This window comes from Cinclus cinclus, chromosome 14 (genome assembly GCF_963662255.1).
Source record: "Cinclus cinclus chromosome 14, bCinCin1.1, whole genome shotgun sequence".
Taxonomy (NCBI): domain Eukaryota; kingdom Metazoa; phylum Chordata; class Aves; order Passeriformes; family Cinclidae; genus Cinclus; species Cinclus cinclus.
Window position 1 is genome coordinate 11,973,417 of NC_085059.1, and position 22,136 is coordinate 11,995,552.

At 37.9% G+C, this 22,136-nt stretch overlaps 1 protein-coding gene across 1 annotated transcript in view; it reads left to right on the plus strand.

The window, feature by feature from the left end:
• The window catches only part of SEC24A (SEC24 homolog A, COPII coat complex component), a 23,142-nt gene extending 2,866 nt beyond the window's left edge, over positions 1 to 20,276 (plus strand). The window contains exons 4-25 of the mRNA XM_062501972.1: positions 3,935 to 4,456; positions 5,860 to 6,018; positions 7,651 to 7,728; positions 8,043 to 8,209; positions 8,840 to 9,012; positions 9,538 to 9,640; positions 10,331 to 10,457; positions 10,792 to 10,901; positions 11,282 to 11,394; positions 12,055 to 12,173; positions 12,827 to 12,882; positions 13,190 to 13,396; positions 13,694 to 13,814; positions 14,355 to 14,513; positions 15,014 to 15,187; positions 15,277 to 15,387; positions 15,769 to 15,944; positions 16,958 to 17,095; positions 17,766 to 17,870; positions 18,009 to 18,101; positions 18,627 to 18,730; positions 19,133 to 20,276. Coding sequence (XP_062357956.1) covers positions 3,935 to 4,456; positions 5,860 to 6,018; positions 7,651 to 7,728; positions 8,043 to 8,209; positions 8,840 to 9,012; positions 9,538 to 9,640; positions 10,331 to 10,457; positions 10,792 to 10,901; positions 11,282 to 11,394; positions 12,055 to 12,173; positions 12,827 to 12,882; positions 13,190 to 13,396; positions 13,694 to 13,814; positions 14,355 to 14,513; positions 15,014 to 15,187; positions 15,277 to 15,387; positions 15,769 to 15,944; positions 16,958 to 17,095; positions 17,766 to 17,870; positions 18,009 to 18,101; positions 18,627 to 18,730; positions 19,133 to 19,247 — 3,230 coding nt within the window. The 3' untranslated portion in view covers positions 19,248 to 20,276. The remainder of the gene's footprint in view (positions 1 to 3,934; positions 4,457 to 5,859; positions 6,019 to 7,650; positions 7,729 to 8,042; positions 8,210 to 8,839; positions 9,013 to 9,537; positions 9,641 to 10,330; positions 10,458 to 10,791; positions 10,902 to 11,281; positions 11,395 to 12,054; positions 12,174 to 12,826; positions 12,883 to 13,189; positions 13,397 to 13,693; positions 13,815 to 14,354; positions 14,514 to 15,013; positions 15,188 to 15,276; positions 15,388 to 15,768; positions 15,945 to 16,957; positions 17,096 to 17,765; positions 17,871 to 18,008; positions 18,102 to 18,626; positions 18,731 to 19,132) is intronic.
• Positions 20,277 to 22,136: the final 1,860 nt, after the last annotated feature.

Genomic DNA, 22,136 nt, shown 5'->3' on the forward strand with positions numbered 1-22,136 from the left:
GAACTTACTAGGCAGTGTTTTAACACAGGAATAAGAAGTTTAAGGCCAGCCTTGTCTCTTTCTGTTTTCGTTGCATGTGTGCAAAATAATCTGTGCTGATGGAAGTGTCTCCTGATTTCACATACACATCCTCTGCACTTGCTTCCTTAATTATACACTTGTGTGTTTCAGTAGCTGTGCTGCATCATAAGCAGTTCAGTTATAAAGAGATCTTTTGATTTTTCTTCTCCCTCCTCCTGCGATGTGTTTCTTGCTTTTCTTCAAAGTTATCAGCAAAATGGTAATTTGCAATTAACTGTGTAGTTGCCTCTAGGCTGAAGAGTGGGAAGAGTATGAATGTAGTGTGGAGAGAGAGGTTCTGTCCTGGAGAGCTAATGGTCTGAGCAGAGACTGTACAAAGAGAACGTTAGCTAATGGAGTAACTGAGTGGGATGATTTACAGACTGGCATTGCTTTATGTTTGCTGATTTCCCTAGTGTCAGATTAAGCACATAATGAAAGTTATGGAGAGGCAGTTGAGAAAGAGGAATTTCAGGCTACTCAGCTGTCAGGTGTATGAAAAATAAAGAACTGAAATGTAGAGTTATGCAAATACTAGGTAATAAAATTAAACAGTTGTTATAGTATGTTAGAGATAAGGTTTGGGTTTGAAATAAATTGTTCAAGCATAAACTCTTCATAGCATTGTTTAAAATAAATGCTGAGAGGTGCTGTGATCCTTGACCTTTATACTAGTACCAAAGCCTTCTAAAACAGTTTTGGGGGTACTGAGTGCTGTAGTGGTGCTTACAGTGGTCTGAGAGGAAAGAAAACTGTCAGCAGGACAAGAAATTATTCTACAGCTGTCAGCCCTTCCTTGCAACTTGTTGCTTGCTGAAATGTTTGCAGGTAACTCCCAGAGCTTGCATGTCGACTAAGGCAGTAAATTGTCACAGCAGCACCATGTGCTGCCCGGGAAATTGTTTGGCACAGAGCTTTAGGTTGCTTAGCAACAACCTTCCTCTCCTTCATTTCTGTTTGTCTTTTAATAGGACCAGTATTCTGTACTCATTTTATTGTGGGTGTCTAATTTGTTTTCCAGCTGATAGATCTGAAGTGCAAACAAGAAAGAGAAACAATTCTTTTAGAAAATGTTTTGCTCTTCTTATGTGATACCTTAGCATGGTACTTTGATGTCATGAGGTACTTTAGGAGCTGCTGAGATTGGAATCCAGTGGGTCAGAGTCAGGTGGACACTGGTGGTGTCTGATTCCATGGCATCTGTTGGGATGTAACTTTTCAGAGTGTTTATCTTTGCATCTCCCTGAAGCTTGGCGAGATTGTGGCTGGCAAAAGTGATGTGCTGAGTTACTGGCTTGGAGTTTCACAGAACAGTGAAGTTCTGTGTGGCGTAAAATATTACTGGGATCCTGGCCATCCACATTAGTACTGTGACCATTTTATAAAACCATCAAGCAACCTTCATATATATCTATATTCTGGTGTTATTCCTGATCTCTTAGAAATATTAAATGGCCTTGTGTTGTTGTAGAAGAGATTTGCTGTTAAATAGGTGCCCTTTCTTCTGTTACTAATTAATTTCTGTGGTCTCTGAGTGTTGGCTGTCTAGATGCTGTGCAGGTGAAGTAGCCCTTCAGTCCACACAGAATTCCTTGTTTCTGGATTCACAGAAAACCAGCAACATTTGGGGAAAGCTGGACAGCCTAGGTACTCTTTGAAGGGTCTCAGTAAGGAGGTCACATCAAGATTGTATCTGGCTGCATCCAAACAACAAGTCCTGAAAAGTTTTTGTGCACTGTGAAATTCTTTGTAAAGGGATTTTATCCCTTAGTGCTATTTCTATAGCTTTTTTTGGCAGCTTTGTGCAGACTTGTCTTGGAAACATGAGCTATTATATGAGGATGTTGAGACTTTTCTTTGTGCTTCTGACTTTTAAAATAAAAATTGAAATTGGAACATTGTTTTGTGGTGAATTTGATTTATATTTTTGCATAAAGTGCCATAGAAAATATCAAGTAGGTCAGTTTTTTATATCACCTCACTTCCACTGTTTTACCTTCAAGCAGAGAAAACAGTGCATAGGAGAGCAATCAAAATACTCTGATTTCTGCCTGGGATAGAGGGAGAGTAATGCCCTAAGGTGAAAAATCAAGTTATTAAATCAATTTGTATTTGTTCTGGATTTTTCCTGCAGTTTATAATGATTTTATCAGTGTTTTGTGTGGATGCAGTCAGAAGGTTTGATAAGAATCCATAATTTTTAAAGTTAGCAAGTTTAATTGTCAGTGGGGTTTGTAAATTGATTGTTGGAAATCCATCTGATACACTGCAAGGTAGTTTTTGAAGGTTACTCATAACCATAAGTGATTTCGTCTTTGTGAGCTTTTTCTTTAAACATTGTTGATTTTAGATAATTAATATTAATTGCAAATACCTATGAGCAGCATTGTAAGGACAGTAGGGTATAACTGGATTTTATAACTGAAGGACAAATTGCATGTTGAAATTAATGGTTGGGGAGTAATATGGTATGTATCTTTTATGTACAAATAAGAGGCAGTGACGATGAGATCACTGGCACTGTAGTAGTTATGTGGACCTCTGCAGTATTCAGTGAATTAACAGCTGTGTGTGACCCAGAGCCTAAGGTTTTCTAGGGAATGAGGAGCTGAATGATCAGTGCAGTGTTTGTCCTAACTAAAAATTTCAATGTATTCTGCATTTAGCTTAACTTATTGTCAGAAATGCATGAGTTACTTTAACTTGGAAATGTGAACTTGCTCACCTTTCAGCATTTAGCCATTATGTTTCAATAGGAAACCAGCTTTTTTTTTTTAATGTGTAACTGTGTGTGTGGAATGTCTCCAGTATCTAAGATGTGTTTTAGGGGACTAGGAGAGCCACAGTGTGACTGGCTGAACTGAATGATACAACACTGGTAAGTGTTTTGGCAGTTGTCAAGGAGTCATAACTAGCTGTGGCCCGCAGTATCTAGTGTGCTCTGCTCAGAAGGATTTCACTCAAAAGTTGATAGTCTCTCTTCAGCATGTCCATTTTGTGGCAATGCTGTGAACAATCTGTAGTACCTTTCTTGACGGAGCTCTTATTTCACTGGAAATACTGGGGGATTCTGTTAACCTGTTCCTCTGTAAAGCAGGAATCTGATTATGTTCTTGCCCATGCTGTTCGCTCTTAAGAGGGTTATTAACCTTCTTTTCAAATTTTTTCTTCAAATGAGTAAGACTTAGTTTATGTGTACCAACCAACAAATGCATAAAGAGCATCATCAACCTGTCAAGTTTTTTTTCCCTGACTTTTGAATTATTTTATGATAAACTTACCCTTCATTCTGTGTTGGTGCCCAGTTGACCACTCACATGAGCAGTATGTGTATGAATAGTTCTCTTACTAAAATTAACTGCAGAAACTTTCATAGATTAAGTTACTTGAGAAGTAGCATAGTGACCTGTGCTGGAAGTTGGCTGGCAGTGTTGTTGTGGTAAGATGACATGTAGGTTGGTGTCAGCCATCGTGTGAAATGGTGTTCTTACGCAATGGATCTTCTGCTTTCGGTCTGCTTTGTGTGTGCCACTGCCAGTGGTGTGGGAAAGTGCTCCTCTGCAGGCAGCTTGCTTTTGGGGGTTTCTGATAACTGGGTGGGATCCTGTGTGAATTTCAGTCCAGAAGCACTGATGGTACTGGAATGTTCAGTGGTTTCAAGGTTACTGTAAAACAAATATGTAAGTGTTGATAGCAAAATACTGCTGAATTCATGTCTCTTGCAGTAGTACTTCTGTCATACCTAATGGTTTAAATTAAAAATGGCTTGGAGGCTAATAAAATCCTAAGAAAGGACATTCACAGAAACATCTTTTATTTTCAGAAGTGATACACAACCCTGACTGCCTAAAGAGTGTAGTTTTTTTCATTGCAGGCCCTGTTCAGAGTCAGTTGATGCATTCCCCAGATGGCCAGGGATACAGCCCTGCAGTTCCAGGATCGTACTCCCATCAGACGCCGACAAAGGTTCCTCCACATCAGTCTTCTGGACAGTATAGCTATAGTGGCTCTCAGAATGTTTCTCAATTAAACAATTACCAAGGACCTGGCCAGACTCTCAATAGACCACCAGTGGCAGCTTTCTCCGGGTCACCAGTACAACAGCCAGGTCCTGTTCCACAAGTGCTGCTGCCTGCATTACAGAACTCGGCTGCTGTATCATCTGCAGGGAGCTTTCCTCCTGGAGCCAGCCCACCAGTGCTTTCAAACTGGCAGTACAGCCAGACTCCTGTAAGTCAGCCACTTGGGGCTCAAACTAGCCATTTGGCTTGTGTGCCTGGGACAGGGTCAGCTCAGCCACCGTCATCATTATCAGGAAGTACAAATCCTGCAGGGAGTTACCAATATGCTGCTTCTCCAGGGGCTCCTCCGCTGCACAACAGCTACATGAAGCCAGGTAACCAGAACTGTTTGATATTTTACCAATGTCCATTTTTCAATGACCTTTTAAAACAATGAATGTAGAACTCTGAGTATGTCACTCTACAGTGATGTTTTGCTTGTGGAAGATTGTTACAGCAGATACACACATCAGAAACACCCGCATGCTTTCTTTGGGTTAGAAATGAAAGTTCTGTGCCCAAGTTGTGTGTTTCAGCTGGCTGGAGCAGGTAACTGCTGAGTGGTGTCCCACTGTTTTGGGATGCTGCATGTGGGTGATGCTGTTTCTGTGACCTTCACCATTTCCAGGGGGAATTGTTGGAGCACTAGCATGTTTCAGTCCAGGACTTCATAATTGAAAACTAGTTCTATTTAGTGAGCATGCTCAGTAACCACTTGATTCAGGTAATTTTCTGAATAGTCTGTCAGGTTGATGCAAATAACTGGAGCACAGCCTGGAAAGAAAAGCAGTCTGTGCTACTGAAATAGAGGTCAGTACAATGGAAAGCTTTCTTCCCCCAAACTTGTAGTTTTCACATTTAATGATAATTGTAAGTCTTCAGAAAGTACTCCAAAAGTAAGAGATTTTGCTCCTGCTGCTTTACTGCTGGTATATGCAGTGGTAAAAGCTTTTCTCTCACAAAATAGCTCTATTGTGCAACTTGTGATTATTATGGAAGCACAAATACTCAAATTTCTCTTTGCCAAATTGCTGTATGTTAGTTTTTTTTCTGATTAAGCATGCAAACAGGACTTAGGTATGGAAATATTTAACATGTGAAAACAAACTATTTTTCTTGTTAAGTGCTTTTAGCCTCATTGGAAATTTTTATTGATGCTAGTTTTTTTTTGTTATATGCCTGCCTAATTTTCTTACGCTGTTCAAAATGTTTCAAGCTCACAGAATTTATGAAACTATTTCTGGGACTTCATTGGAATAAACAGTTAGTACTTCAGAATTAGTGAGGAAAATGCAGAGAAATTTTGGAAAGTGGCATATGAAATGAGAGCAAGTGTTTGGAATAAGTAATTTTTATATCCATTCAGTCCTCCTGAGCTGTTTCCCTGGTATTTTTTTTGTAAATTAATGTTCACTTTTAAAATTATTAAACTTGTTTGGTGATCACTCCAAATTTGGTTATAGAGTTGGGATATTTTCTGTACATATTGAAATTCTTGCCAACAATAGCAACAAAAAGCTGAAAGAGATCAGTACCTATAGGAACCCAGAATGAGAAGTGTGACATAAGCAACCTGAAGTTGAGACCCTCTACCCACATGTTAGGATTTATGTATATCATGCTGTTCATCCTATAATAACAGAAATAGTTGGAATTCAATCTGTGTGTCTTTGTAACAAAACTTTTGTGACTTTTTTCAGGTGGGTTAAACTCCTCCTAAAAGTTAATCTCTTTATAGGATCTGCGCCTCCACCAGTGACTCAGCCTTTAACTCCACTCCACCCTCCAAGGCCACCTTTAGGACTTCCACCAGTTGGTGGTCCAGCTAGGCCATCAACAGCAGTAACAGGACCACCTAGCACACAGTTTCTGCTAAAATCAGCTGCAAACCAAGAAGGTAAGAAACATTTTCCTCTTTATGTTGAATTCAACCATTTCAACTTGCTGTAATATGCAACCTTTAAAGTCAAGCACATTGTTCTATTAGAGACTCAAACTGTAAGATTGATACTAATACACCTAATAATTTAATCTGAAAAGAGCAGGTAAGGAGCTGGAAAGAAGAAAAATTCCTGCAAACAGATGTTAATAAAATTTAAGAAAGTAACACTTGAAAATAGATTGCCAAGTGCTGTTTTACATGGCAGTGTCTCCTGTACTTGGCATCACTTTTCTTTTTCGTGCTGTATTGTGATGGGGAAATTCTCCTTTCTCTGCATCCCTGAGTACTGTGAGGACAGAAATCCAAGTATGATTCCCTGTATTGTTCATTCTGCAGGGAGAGATAAAATGTGGATCTTGCAGTTCATGTAGCTGTACCTTATTCTTCTCTGTGTAAAATCACTGAAACACATATCTTGCATTTGTTAGTTTTCTGAAGGAAGTGAAGTGTCAGCTGTTGAAGACAGATACATGATTTGTGTCTCCTGTGGGCCCTGCACAAATATGCTATTGTTTAGGAACTCCTAAGGGCTCTGTATCAGACAGACTCCAATTGTTTGGCATTTAGTGTCCATGCTAGATGGGGCCATGTGCAAGTTGGCAGCTTTGTTTTTACATACGTAGTTCTGTCAAAGCTGTTGGTTCCTTTCATGTTCAGATTGATGGTTTCTCATGTGTGGTAGCTCTGTGAGCACAAAATTTGTATATTCAGATTTAGAGTAGTTTGCAATGTGTTAAATGAAAACAGCTTTTGCTTGGAAAATATTTTCTTCATCATGAAGAGAAACATTTTCAGAGCCCTGGACAGATAAAAATGTTTAGTCTATGAAGCAGGCTGGCTGCTCCTAGCAAGATTCAGTTGTGTAATATAAATTCCTTTTTGTTGGGTCATCTTTGAAGATTTTAATAAAAATGGTAATAAAAATAGAGTACCTACTTGTCCTTAGCAATATATAGTTGTGTTAGTATATTTAGACATAGTTGGCTTACCATAAACTGTTCTTTGGGAGCACTCTTTGAGTGTCAAGGTTTTTCCTATCTTAGATTGCATTTCTATCTTCACTGGTATGTGACTGTCAGAGCTGTTGCTGTTGGGTTAGCAGTAGTGGACTAAGTGTGTAAGTGTGGGGAATCTGGTGTTTCTGTGAATTATCAGTGGAAAAAGTTCTTCAGGGAACTCTTAAGCTACAGGTTACTTGGAAAACTGCAGCTAGCCTAAAGAGACTTCTCTGCTGAAGAGGGAGTGTCCCCTGACCCTTTAGTGCATGCCAGCTTGGAAGATATTGCACATCCCTAATCTGAAGGACTCGTAAAAGATTATTCAACCAGGAGTGTAGGGACTTTAGTTTTCCTTAGAAAAAAGTTTGATGTTTTATTAATGTCCTTTGTTGAAGTCACATCTGCAGGGGACATGTGTTTGAGAAAGAGGACAAAGTGTATATTTAATTCAGTTTCATCCTAGGTCAAAACGAAAGTAAATTCAAACTCTGCTTGTCTTAATATTCATCCAGCAAGTAGGATATTTTTTTGCAGTTACTTCATTAAAACTTCTTGTGCAAATTTTTCCTGTGGTTGTTTTTCTTTAAAGGTGATGCTGTGTCAGCTACCAGTGAAGGTTCTGTAGTGCAAAACAGCTACGATGCAATAGAAGGTGGTGGCCTCATGGGTAAGGCTTTGGGAGTCAAAATGGTTGTTATTATGATGGAACTTTCAGGAGTCTGGGAAAGATTGAAGTTTAAGCATTCATGTACCTACATATGTCTTTGATTCAATGCCTGTCTTGAAGCTAAATGTGAATTTTGAAGCATGGACAATTAGTATGTCTTTGTGATATGTAAAGTAGGTGACAGGCCTTTGCAAAGTTGACAGCAGTTGTATTTTTTACACTTAAAAACTAAACAGGCAGCTCTTGTGCTGTGCTAATGCCTCAAGTAAGATACAGTTCTTCAGCAATTAAGTATCTGTCTACTCTGCTTCCAGCTGCTCCACATTATTCTCCTGTAACCCCAAATCTTAAGATGAATAGAAATGTTGGGTATTCTTACCCTGCCTTACCTCCAGGCTACCAACATACTTCTCCACCTGGAGCACCAGGAATGAATGCATCTACTTTGCAATATCCAGATGGATCAAAACATTTCCACCAGGTAAAGATTGTCTGGTTTCTATCTCAGTAGTACCTCTGTTGGGAGCATGTGGGTAAAGAAAAATGATGGTTGGTAGGTGCTGTGCATCCCTAGGATGCTGCTTATTTTGTTCCCTGTTTGGGCACCATTTGTTCAAGAGGATAGACATTAATTAATGAATTTGCCCAAAATTAATGCTTTTGCCTGTGCCTTGGTACAAGTTTGGAAAAGCTGTGTGCCAGCTCTTTGTGAAGTGTTCCACTCTCAAATCTGTTCAAGATGTTTCTTTTGAAACTTTGAACTGCTTTTGGCATGTTTCTCTTCTGTGGCATTGTTATTGTTAGCAGAAGTATGTGGTTATTCTTTCCCTGAACTATCAAAGTGAACTGACCAATGCTTTCATCAGCTGAGCCTCTATATTTCAAGAGCTTTATAGGCAATTTATGCTACTTTTTTCCTCTGTTATGTTACATGCATAAATCAAGTTAATGTGACAACCAACCAGTATTTCTAAATATATTGATACAAGGGCAGTTGGTACATGAGCAAAACAAACTGAAAGGGATATATGTATATATGTGTGGTTTTAAATGGACTGTGGGTTTCATCCAAGTAATTAGTTCTAATTTGTGAAATTTTATTTGACTCTAGCCTGCCCTGGGCACTAATCACTTAACTGCATCAATGGGTGGCCTGAGTCTACAGCAGGAAGGGTTAAGGCCTGTGAATCTTCTTCAAGAAAGAAATATTCTTCCTACCACCCTTTTGAAGGCTCCTGTCCCCAACTTGCATGAAGACATCCAGAAGCTCAACTGCAATCCTGAGTATGATTATGCATTTGCTATAATACATGAAAACAGATAGAAATATAAATTCCTACTTATAACTTGACAAAAATTTTCTTAATTTTATGAATGGAAAATATTGAAAATGGGCTTCGCTTCCATTTTGTGGAAGCTGCTGATTGGTCAAGACTCAGGAAATGATTGTGGGATTGTTTATAGTTACTAAAACCACCTTTTAAACATTGCCAGTTCTGATTTATTCCCAAATAATATTTAGCATATAAAGATTTTGTGCAACTTTTAGTATTGTTAGGCTTAATTTTGACTTGAGTCAAAATTTGACTAAAATGGCAGCTCTGTGTGAAGAACATTTGTATAAAATAAGAACTCAAAGTCTGTACTGTGTCGAGCTCAGACAGAAACAAAATGATTTGACAGAGATAGAGAAGATCTTTTTTCTGGAAAGGGGAATTCACCATTAACAGATCTAGAAAAAGATACTGTAGTACTGAAATCATAATTTATTTGAAAGCCTCTGAAAATAACCATTTGTCCTCCATGTAGGTTGTTCCGCTGTACCCTGACTAACATTCCTCAAACTCAGGCCTTATTGAATAAAGCCAAACTTCCTTTGGGGCTCCTGCTTCATCCTTTCAAAGACTTATCGGTATGAGAAATATTCAAGACTTTACATGCTGAAATATCAACTATGCCTTTACAGAGTCCAGACAATGGACAGTGAATTAATTATAAAACAAGGGCAGGTATCTTGGGCCAGAAAAGCTACCACAGTAACTGACATTTCATTATTCCATTCAGATCGCTGTAATTTTTTCTCAGTTATTTCTCCCTACCATTTTTAAACCTTCAGGTCTCACTTCTTAATAAAAAGACACCCAAACCTCAAAAGACCAAAAGCTTAAAGGCAGCACTGAATTTGGACTGTGATAGCAGAAAACACCTAAAGTCCAGTTTGTCATGTATCAGTTGTAGTTACTCATTTCAAACAAAGTACTAATTCTAAACTCAAGACTTGACAAAGTTGAAGGGATTTGAATGTCATCTGGCAGGGAGACAGCCAGAGGATTTTGAATTTTAACAGTGTCTCTCTTAAATTTTGGGTTTTTTTTCCTCAGTTTGATTTTTCAAAGATGAGGGCTTTTTTTTTCCCCCTCTTGTTTTCAAACCATCAGTGTACAATTAAGGAATTTAGAGGTTTAGAGAATCTACACAGTCAGATATGTAAGAGCTCGGTTCCTACCTGTCATATTAAGAAATTATAGGGATGCTGTGAGGATGCAGAAGTACTCCTACTTTCAGCAGGGATGCTTTAAAACAGGAAGCTTTTCTTTCCCAGCAACTGCCGGTGGTCACGTCCAGTATTATTGTGAGATGCCGTTCCTGCCGGACCTACATCAACCCTTTTGTCAGCTTCCTAGACCAAAGGAGATGGAAATGCAATTTGTGCTATAGAATCAATGATGGTAAGTTTTAAATGTGCTTTAAAGTGTTGCAATTAACCTTTCCCACCTTGGCCTTTGAGACTGGGGTGTTGTTGGCCACATCAGTAGGGGGATTGTTGTCAGTCACTCTGGGAGTCATGAGAAATGTTTCCCTGTAACAGTGGGGTCCCTAAAGAAACACAATAAGCCCAAGTAGTCCCTCAGGGTACCCTTGCCCAAGTGTAAGTGAACTACACTGCCTGGTGTAGTTCTCCACACATTGCCCAACAACCACCAAAGAGTTTACCTATTTGTTTTAAAATGCAGCACAGCCAATACTAGTGTGAAATACTAATGTATAAACTTATCTGCAAAGTTCCTGAAGAATTCCTGTATAATCCTGTGACAAGAGTTTATGGAGAGCCTCATAAAAGACCTGAAGTCCAGAATGCTACTATTGAGTTTATGGCTCCGTCTGAATACATGGTAAGACTTTATTTACTTTTACTTATTCTTTCCCTTTGTTTTATTTTCAGAGGGAAGTCAGAGAAAGCTTTGTTTCAGAGGATGCTTTCCAGTTCAGTAGAACAGCTGTTGCCTTAAGGAGTGAACTCTGAGAACTCATGGGGAGAACTTCAGAGAGTTCACTTCTAAACATTTATGTCAAAGTTGTTTTGTGTTTAGAATATGTAGATTTCTTTGGAAGAAAACTAGAATTCTGGTATTACCAAATAAGAGGCAAATGCATTCAGAAATTTTTGCTATCATCTGCATGCTGTTTTAACAGTTTAAACTTGCAGTGGAATGAATAAACCCAGTCTAACAAATGCGATTTGAAAATTAAAGTTAATCTTTTCTTTGCTTAGCTGCGTCCACCTCAGCCACCTGTGTACCTCTTTGTGTTTGATGTCTCTCACAATGCAATAGAGACAGGATACTTGAATACTGTCTGCCAGATCTTGTTAGACAATCTTGATTCGTAAGTACTTTTTTCTTAAAATCCAGTTTTCATTCCTCTTAAACTTACGATAGACACCAACATGCCAGTTTCTTCTGTCTGGAAGACAAGTTTCCTAGTGTGGGTAAACAATGGCCACTATTGTGTTAAAATGTACCATAAAGCTGTAGCCTTTTTCCCATCTCAGCTGCACCAGTGTAAAAGGTAATTTTGAAGCTTGATTTTTCAGTCTGACTCTTTCCTATTTACTTCATCACTCGCCATAAGAATATAAGAATCATGTTTATGGAGTCTTCTGAACTGTATTTTTTAAAAGCTGAAATTTAGATAAATATTTGCTGAAAGGAGTCATACATCTAATAAACTTCTCATAAAATGCATATTGTTTGAACTTACATAAACACTACTTGGTATTTTGCAGTTTATTTCTTCCTTTTCTTCCACTTCTGATTATCCTTTTAAGAGGTTTTCACCTGCCTGCTTGGTGACTCTACCATCAGTTCCTTTTCTGTTGTGGATTTTGTTCTTTTCAAAATGATTCAGTGAAGCTCTTGCAGTCTAGCTTTTAAACTAACTGCTTGGTAACAACCATGGGAGAGATTCAGTGGATGTTAAGGGGAAAAAAAAAAGCCTGCAGAAATGAAATTCCATCTCGTTGAACACCATATGTCTCATTTTCAGGCTTCCTGGGAACACTAGAACAAAAATAGGCTTCATAACATTTGACAGTACAATCCATTTCTACAGTCTTCAGGAAGGTCTCTCTCAGCCTCAGATGCTTATAGTTTCAGATATTGAAGGTATGCAAAAATAATTTGTGTGATCACTACCTATTAATGACTTGTGGTTATGACAGCCTTTAAAAATATGTATCTGGTGAGAGTTTCTAGATTACATCTTTAGTCTCTCTAGTAATGACTTTAGATGTACTGTGTGTGTGAGTTTGTGTATGAAGACATCTCCCTGATGTCTGAGCAATGCTGTGGCTGCTCATGACTTCAAACACCATGACTTCAAACACAGCCAGCCTTCCTAACTGAGAGTTTCATTTGTACAGTTCTCTACATTCCTCTTGAAATTCTAAATACTGATGCTTGGTATCTTTCTGTAGATTTTCTGGCTGGTGCTTAGTGCTTGTCCTTCTGCCTTTTGTTTCAAATCACCTTTCACTGGATGTTACTGGGCAGGGTAGAATGAACACTGGAAATATTTGCTGTGTGATTTTGTTTAATAGTCTTGATTATCCTTCAGCCCTGTTGATTGCTACTCTATCATGGGATTCTAGCTACAGGAATGCTTATGAGGAAAAAAAGAAGTCCACACGATTATGTTTGCATGGGTTAATGTACTGATACAGTGTATTTTTTTCCAATAAGTATGATGGTTGGCAAAGTCAAGGAAAGCTTGATGTGTTTTTAAAAGATAGCTCAAATATTTTTTTTTTCCCTTTCAGATGTATTTATACCAATGCCAGAAAACTTATTAGTAAATTTAAATGAAAATAAAGAGGTAAGAAGCAAGGACTTTCTTACATAACTAGTGACATTTACATAATTGAGGATATGTTTGGTAATTTTTTGATTAATTAATGCTCATTAACACCTGCTGTTCAAATGCCAAGTTTGAGGCAAAAAAAATGTCTTTTATCTATGTCACTGTAAATTCTTGCCAACCTGAAACAAGACAGTACTTCAATTTTTCTCTTTAGTGCCTTAATATTAGAATTGTTAATACTTGGTTATGTTCAGCTGTCAGCTCTATGTAAAGTAGCAAACCATGACAACTCATAGGCCTAATACTGTTTTCTCACTTGTAGCTAATTCAAGATCTGCTGAAGACATTGCCACAGATGTTTACCAAGTCCCTGGAAACTCAGAGTGCTTTGGGGCCTGCATTACAGGCTGCCTTTAAACTGATGTCCCCCACTGGAGGTAGAATCACTGTCTTCCAGACACAGCTCCCATCTGTGGGAATGGGAGCACTAAAGTCACGAGAAGAGCCAAACCAAAGAGCAACAGCAAAGGTTAGGAAAACAAAAAGGTTGAGAATACTAACAACCCTGTTCTGTGCATAAATATGGTTCTGGAGTTTCCTCTTCTGGGTTAATTTTGTGCTTGTCTTGCCTCCTGTGTTAAAGTAGCAGAAAAAACAAAAGAAAAACCAAGCAATATAAACACAAATTAATTACCTTATTTTTTAAAAGCAAGTATTTTTAATCAGTGATGGAGAGTTGATTATAAATGTGTCTGAAAACAGTCAATAAATGTATGAAACAATTTGAATTTCCTTTGTATTTTGTAATAATCCACTGTGTTAACAGGATATACATTTGACACCATCGACTGATTTTTACAAGAAGTTGGCCTTGGACTGCTCAGGGCAACAGGTTGCAGTGGATTTATTTCTTCTTAGTGGGCAATATTCTGACTTGGCTTCTCTAGGTACGTCATACAAAGCATGAGGCATGTAACTCTTGTATTTTGAGCAAATGTATAGAATCTATACTAATATTTAGTAGATGAACCTGATTTGAATTAATCTAGTATGTCAAGATACAAAATTCTCCTTGCTGAGCAGTGACAGTGAACAGAATGTAATGTTTAAGTCCTGATTTAACCTACTTATTTTCATGTCCTCCCTTAATGAGTCAGGATTCTTGTGCTACTGATATAAGTAGTGGAAATACTTTCTTCCTTTTAACCATCAGTTTCATTGCCTTTCAAGCAAGTTTTATTAGCGTTTTAGGGTTTTTATTTTTTTCTATTTAAACAGACTTTCAAGTGACAGCAATTTCAAGTCAATGGAAAATTTTCACACCTGAAATTTATCACATACTAGAATATACAGTTGTGCCACATCTGTCTCTGTAAGCAGGTCTATAACTGTGTATCTGAGTGATTTGCAGGTGTGAACCATTTGATAGTTTAAAGACTGCAGCAGCAACTGTCTGCACTCTCCAATGTTTACTGGTTTTCTTACAGGTTGTATATCAAGGTATTCTGCAGGTAGTGTCTACTACTACCAATCTTATCATCATAAACACAACCCTGTCCAGGTGGAGAAATTGCAAAAGGAACTGAAGCGATATTTAACTAGAAAAATTGGGTTTGAGGCTGTCATGAGGATAAGATGCACCAAAGGTCTGAATTCACCTTCTTAGATTTTTGGGGAGTGGAGAAGAGGGAAGTGGGTGTTTGCTGCTCTTTGGGAATGTTTTCATTGGTATTCTAGCTGTTTTGTAACCTCAAATGATTAAAAGGCAAAGATTAAAAAAGTAAAACTCAGTACCAGGGATAAGACAATTTAAGACTATATTTGTGGGGTTTTCTGGCATCCAAATTCCACTTTATAGTGGTCAAAACTGGAAATTTTCCTGGACTGCTATTTCAATAAGGGACGGTTTTTATAATCTAGATAATTTCTACTACTCTGCATTGATTTGCCTTGCTAATTCCCACTTCCTGCTAGGCTTTGTGGATTCTTTGGTTCAGTTGTCAGTTTGCAGTAGTTACCTTTTCTGAAGATAGTGTATTTCATTGAGGAGGAACATTCCTGCACAGTCCTATACATTGATGGCAGATCTATATATGGTGCCTGTAGTTCACAGCTGTAAACCCCAAACTGATTTGTTGTCTTGTAGGTCTTTCCATTCATACTTTCCATGGGAACTTCTTCGTCCGATCTACAGACTTGTTGTCATTACCCAACGTAAACCCAGACGCAGGATATGCTGTGCAAATGTCAGTGGAAGACAGTCTTACTGATATGCAAGTTGTTTCTTTTCAATCAGCTCTCCTATACACCTCCAGCAAAGGTAAGGTTAGATTGAGCCAACAGTGGCATTTGTAGTGTTGCTTCATAAAACAAGTATGGAGGTTACAGGGTTTTTGGGTTTTTTTGCAGGTGAAAGACGAATTCGTGTCCACACTATGTGCTTACCTGTTGTCACAACACTGAGTGATGTGTACCTAGGGGCAGATGTGCAGGCCATCACAGGGCTCTTAGCCAATATGGGTGAGTGTGCTAAGAGCTTGTTTGGATATGCGTGGATTGTATCCTTAAAGGTCTGAGCAATAATCCTCTGGGAAGTGGTATTAGAAGAAAATATTCACCCTCATCCTAAGAGTTCTTTCAAAGTTGCAAACCTAAGAGTTTTGGTTTTAATGCTTGGCTCAGGTGAAGGATGAGTAGAGCCGTGTTTAATCACCTGGGCTTAGGCTTAGTCTGGCGCATCATTGCGGGCCCCCAGCTTTTTCTGAAACACTTCCCCTAGAATGTAGTAAGAGCTTAAGCTGCATCAACATATATGATAAAGTGAGAGAGGTTAATGTATGTGACTGTATTCCTGCCAAAGGGGGAAACTCTTCTTACCTGCACCTTGTACTCTGATTTCAGCTGTGGACCGCTCGGTTTCCGCTACGCTGAGCGATGCTCGGGATGCCTTGGTCAATGCAGTGATAGATTCTTTAGCTGCTTATCGCTCATCCGTGCTGAGCATCCAACAGCCTGGGCTCACAGCTCCCTACTCACTGCGGCTCTTCCCCCTTTATATACTCGCACTCTTAAAACAGGTAAGAGGGGAAAGGAAGCCAGGCAAGAGGATGACTGGTTTTGGCAGGTCAGCCTGAAGTAAAAGGAAAATTGTTCAATGGAGAATGATTTCGTTCAGAAGCAGGAATTTAGAAGTTTAGTGCGCAAAACCAAATGTATAAGCATTTTAAGCAATGGAAGGGCAAAATAATAAAGATACTGACTGGTGAAGGGAATATGTCAGGGTACTGATAGTGTTTTCTCAGGAATCTCAATTTTGTGCGTCTCTGGAAGTGTAGATCCACACAACAGTTCAGTGTGGAAGAGATTAGAAGAGAACTGAATGCATTGCAGAGAGGGAGTTGGCTGGCTGTTCTTGCAACAGGTTTAAAGCATTTCACAGTATTTACTCAGTGTGGGTATTTTTTAATTGAATTTCCCTGAACTGATAGTAGAAGTCATTTAAGTGTTAGATGAACTGGATTCTTGATTCAAAAAAGTTTTGGATTGACACATCTTGATTAGGAGTTGACCAGCATGTTCATATTGAGCTTTTTAATGTGAAAGGCTTGATAAGCACTTGATACAGTCAGGTGGGAGGAGTGAGCCCTACTTTGATTTATAGCTTTTTTTTTTTTGGTCGCAGCAAGCCAGGACTGTCTCTTTCTTGTAAATATAGACCTGATATTCTGCACATTGAAGCCAACTGTAAACTGCTCCAATATTTATTCTTTTAGATTTCATCAAGTAGCATTTTTGAAGTATATGTTAGAGAGTATTTCAGGGTGATTTCATTTCAGTTGTAGTGCTCACTAGAAAGGATTGACGGTGCCAGGTTGAGGTTAATTCTAAAATCTGGAAATGGGAATGAGACTTGTATGATTTATATGGGAAACACTGAAGAGAACAATGGCAAGTAAAATATACAATGAGAAAACACTTGGGTTACATCTCTAAAACTTAAGTAAGTTAGAAATGAGTAGTAGGTGATGTATGAAATTCAGTTTATCTTGCTTTGCTTTAATGGTTAAACTAAATGCCTGATTGTTTGCAGAAAGCATTTCAAACTGGGACAAACACACGCTTGGATGAACGCATCTTTACCATGTGTCAGGTGAAAAACCAGCCCCTTGTTTACCTCATGCTCATGACACATCCCAGTCTGTACAAAGTTGATAATCTCACAGATGAGGTGAGTCTTTGCCTTGCTACATAATCTGCTTGATCCCAAAGATTTGTGTGATGTGAAAGTAAACACGTTAAAAATATCCCAGGTTTTCCATCTTAAAGCTGCACAACTAAAATGTAATGTTTCATATTTTCCCACTTGCTGCATTTATGCATTTATTTGGAACTGAACTGATGAATTCTAGAGAGAAGCCGTGCTTTTCTATAGGTGGATGAACAAGGTTTTTTCCTAACTTATTTCACCTTTGCCTTGTGTCATTATCTTGTCCTATAAACCACATATACATGAAGACATCATAATGTGTTTTTTGTCCCTTTGTAGCTTCCTTTATTTTAAAATATCAAGCAGTTTTGAGAACAGGGGATGTTTATGTAAAACCCTGAACAATTTTAGAAATCACATCTTTGGCACATAACAAAACTAATATTCCAGTTCTAGAACTAATTAACTAAGGGTGAATTTCATAAAATGTATCTATCTAAATAAAACATTAGGATTTATTAGTAAATTGCTAAGTAATAAAGTAAATTAACACTTTAAGTATGGGTTGAGCTAAACTGGGAAAAAACAGTCCAGCTGCAGTATTCAGTGTAATAGGTCCTACTTTTACTTAACGTTCTGTTTTGGCTTTTTGCATCAAGATGTGAACCACTGTTTTTCATTCTTCTCTTAGGGGGCCCTTAACATAAATGACAGAACTATACCTCAGCCACCCCTTCTCCAGCTGTCAGTGGAGAAGCTGAGTAGGGATGGTGCTTATCTTATGGATGCTGGCTCTGTAAGTTGTGTGATGGGGTGGATTTTAAAACATATCCAAGTTTTCTTGGTGTTTTCTTTCTGAGAACCCAAAGTACATATGAGACTGCTGAGGTGTGTTTTGCTTGGATTAATGTTGTTTTTGATGGGTGTCTTTCAGGTGATGTTTCTGTGGATTGGGAAGAACTGTGGGCAGGGCTTTATCAGCCAAGTTCTTGGAGTTCCAAATTATGGCTCAATACCACAGAATATGGTATGTGCTTGCTCTGCACATCAATCATGCATACAGTGCTGCAGAATATAATTTGCATGAAAATTAAAATACACTACTCAGATACTAGCCCTCTAGTGGTATAGATCCAGATCCAAGGGAAGAAATAATTTCTGTTACCTCTTGAAGTTTCTTCTCATGAAGACACAGTAGGAAGAGGCTGACAATGATTGAGTTTCTCAGACCTGTGGGAGCAGAGTAACAATGCTTGCAAATAGTGAGAACAGTAGGTTATTGGAAAATCCTTTTGTTTCTGCAACAAAATGGGAATCAATCACAGCTCAGTCATCACCATTCTGACAGCTAATTGCTGATAGCAGTTTATTGCTCTTGACTATTTCAAGCCCCTTCAAAGAACACAAGACTGAAACTATACATCACAAAACATATCTGTCTGGGGGGGGGGGGGGGGGGTTATACCTAATGAGTTGGGTTAGTTTAAGTGTTCCTTTTACTGTTTTTCTGAAAAATACCCTGTTTATATTAATGAAACCCTTTGGCTTTTAGACACATCTCCCAGAACTTGAAACAGCAGAATCCATCAGAACACGAGCTTTCATTGCTTGGCTGAGAGAACAGAGACCTTTCTTTCCTATACTATATATAATAAAGTAAGTGTTTTTTAACAGGTTCTTTGTTTCTTCAGCAACCTGTTAACAGTACGTACCTGGATATCATATACTGAACTTTGTTTATGGAATTCTTAACAATAGTGTGTGCTGTGCCTGACAGATTTCACTACAGATAGGACATATGAGTTGTCTCCAATTAGATTTTCAAAAGACTAAAAAAGACTAAATGTCACAGAAGAATCTTTAGGTAATGTCAGATAAATGAAGTAAATACTGGTAAGAGTACTTATTAGGATTAATTACTGCTAAGGGCTATTTGAGATCCTCTTTTCATATATCCTTAAGCTCTTGAAATGTCTTGCCATTTGACTTGGAACTTTATTAAAGCATGGTAGCCTGTGGCAAATGTTTATTCCACTCACTTATATTTCTGTTTTTAAGGGATGAGAGTCCACTGAAATCAAGTTTTCTGCAAAATATGATTGAAGACAGAACAGAATCAGCCTTATCATACTATGAATTCCTCCTCCATATACAGCAGCAAGTGAATAAATGAAACACAAGCCTTTGCTTACTTCTTTAAGAAAAGATTTTGCAGTAAAGAATGATTGTGCTTATAATATCTTCATTAAATCTGTGGCCTGAGGCAGTTGATGAGAAGTTCTCACTGTGATTTCAACGAACTAAAGCAAATAAAGGACCACATCTGAGAATCAAATGGGCAACTACATATTGTACCTTAAAATCAAACTGTTGGAACTGGTTGAGCACCTTTAATTTGCTGCAAATTGTGTTTTTACTGTAAGTAGTTGCAGCATGAAGTACATTTACAAAGGCAATACTGAAAAGGTGAAATACATTTTGTAAAATAAAGAGTTCTTTGTTGTTCAAAATGTATATTTCTGTAACTTTTTTTTTTTTTTTTTTTTGCTGCTAGATACAAAAACCTCACAATGCTGATCATGATTTGCAGGGAAATTCTTTCTAAGTGCATCCAGTGATGACAGACAGAGCATCTCAATGTTCAACTTAATGCTTAAAATAGCAATGAAAGAAGTGTTCATTGTGAAATGAACAAATGCTTGTGAAGTGTACAATCCAGTGCTTGGATTGGATTATGGCTAATAGGACTAAAGGTAAGCTTAACCTGGATAAGGTGGCTGAATTTGTTGAAGCTTTTAATAAGTCAGTATTCTAATTTTAAAAACAGTGGGAAAGAGTGGGCTCTACATGATGAGACATTTTAAAAAGTCATTGGCTGAGTTGGCAGCAAAAGTAGACTTAGATGGTAAGCTTTGCTTTTCTTCAGTAAAAGGAATAGTTTTAATTTCAATTTATGAATGGTGTGGGAGGGGAAGAGCAAGGAAGGTTTTCTCAGATTTTGTTTGGTTTATGTGCAGTGGACTTTTGGCTCTTGTTTACATTAAGTGAATGTTGGGTCCCTCAGATCTGGTGTGTTTCTGAAGCAAGTTTGTTGGCAGCACTTCAGACTAACAAATGTTAGCCTGCAACACTGAATATTCTGACATTAAAATTGGTAATTATTTTTCCAATAAAATTATTATATTTCATTTGAAAATTTGCATATGGCTGCAGACGTGCCTGAAGTTTTCAAACAGATTTTTTTGCTGCAAATGTGTAGTGAATGCAGGTCCAAGGGCAGTGTGCATCAAGTAAAAGCTTTAAATATACTCTCAGATCCTGCCAGAGCTACAGATCAAAGCTGACATCGGACTTGAAACAAAAATTTATATACAAAAAGTATTTAAATAATTTTATAGAAGTGTATTGATAATTCTGTTTTCAAGATTAAGCTATCATTGATGGCTACCAATGTAAAGAGTATTTAAGTTACTTTATTCCAATACCTGTGGAAGTGTTGCATATGGAATAAACTTGGTTTGCTTTTTTATTTAATAGTAAACCTAAAGGTCTTGCAAAACCTACTTTCTGGGGCAACTTGAAGAGGTAAAACACTTGAGGGGTCAAATATACTGTGCTTAAGACATTTGGAGATCCAAATGTCAGTAGGGTCAACATTTAGGTGAACATTTGCTCCCATTTCAGGCTGTAGATGCCTGTGATTGTCAGTAGTGGCCTTACTTTAGGGGAGGACTTCCTTGGGACAAATTGTTGTTGAGCACAAGAAGCTGAAGTTCAGAACAGTGGCTAAAACAACATAAAAAGATTATTATAGAACCAATTTAAGATTCCCTGTCTGCTGCCGCTGTAGCAAACAGGAATATATTTACTTGAACTGCTTTTCAGAGAATTGCACAGTTTCTAGTCATAGTGAAGAGGTGTCTTAAGTTTTGACAGTCTGCTTTTTTTTTTCCCCTGGGGAGGGGGAAAGGGGTCTGTTCATTTAAATCATAAATGGAACCTCTGCACTTGCATAGGTTCTGCCCTAAACCTTGTGTTTTGGGTATATTATCATTCAGATTTTTAATTGAAAGCCATCCTTGCATCAAATAGCCCCCCAAAGTCTGTTTCTTAGATGACTGTATTTTGCTACTATATCCAATTTTTGAAGAAACAAAATTACTGGGGATGGCCTCCTTGCTTTATGTACACCAGACTAATGGCTCAAGATCTCAGTCTTTGTGGCAGTAAACAAGTTTGAATTTGAGTCCCTAAGTTTTACAGAGCAAAACATGATACATGAGTCAGATGAACCCTCTTGGCATTTTCTTCACTTTGGAAGAAATTCTGTATTGAACTTTGGTGGAGTAAGGCCTGCTTGGTTCACTTGTACTGCTGTAATGGCAGTACAGGGAACGAGAACACACATACTACTTGTGATTGCTTTTTTTACATACAATTGAAAAATGAGGACACTGAAGATGGACTGCAAAAGTAGGCAAGAGTGGTTTGGTACTTAGATCTCAGCGTGACAACTCTACCACTGCAAGTATGTGGTAGAGGTGTGTCTCTCTTTGTAGTCAAACACTTCTTTGAAAAACTATTTGTGTATTTGACACATTAGCGTTCAGCCAACATTACTACCATCCATTTTACTTTGCTTTCATTATTATTTTTTAATTAATATATTTGAGTCTAAGTCCACATAGACTGTGTTGCGATAATTAGAATGATTCACTTTTATTTAGAGTTAATTTCTTAATTTAATCAAAGATGCAGAATGGCTGTTAAGGGACCATTAAATGTGATTTTAAGGTTCTGTTTACTATTCTGGATGTAATCCTTATAGTGAATTTAATTTTGTAAAGTAGTGTATAATATTGTAATATTAAATCTTTGTTCTCTGAACTCAAAGATTTGATCTTCAGTATGAAGCTATAAATCTTTCCCCTTCTGAATTTGAGACAGGATTTACTTGTCCTTCTTTTTACAATTTGTAATTTTCACTGTTTTATTCCTGTAAAAAGTCATTTATAACACATGCAAATGCTTATTTTATCTGTGCTAATTTATCAGATTTGGC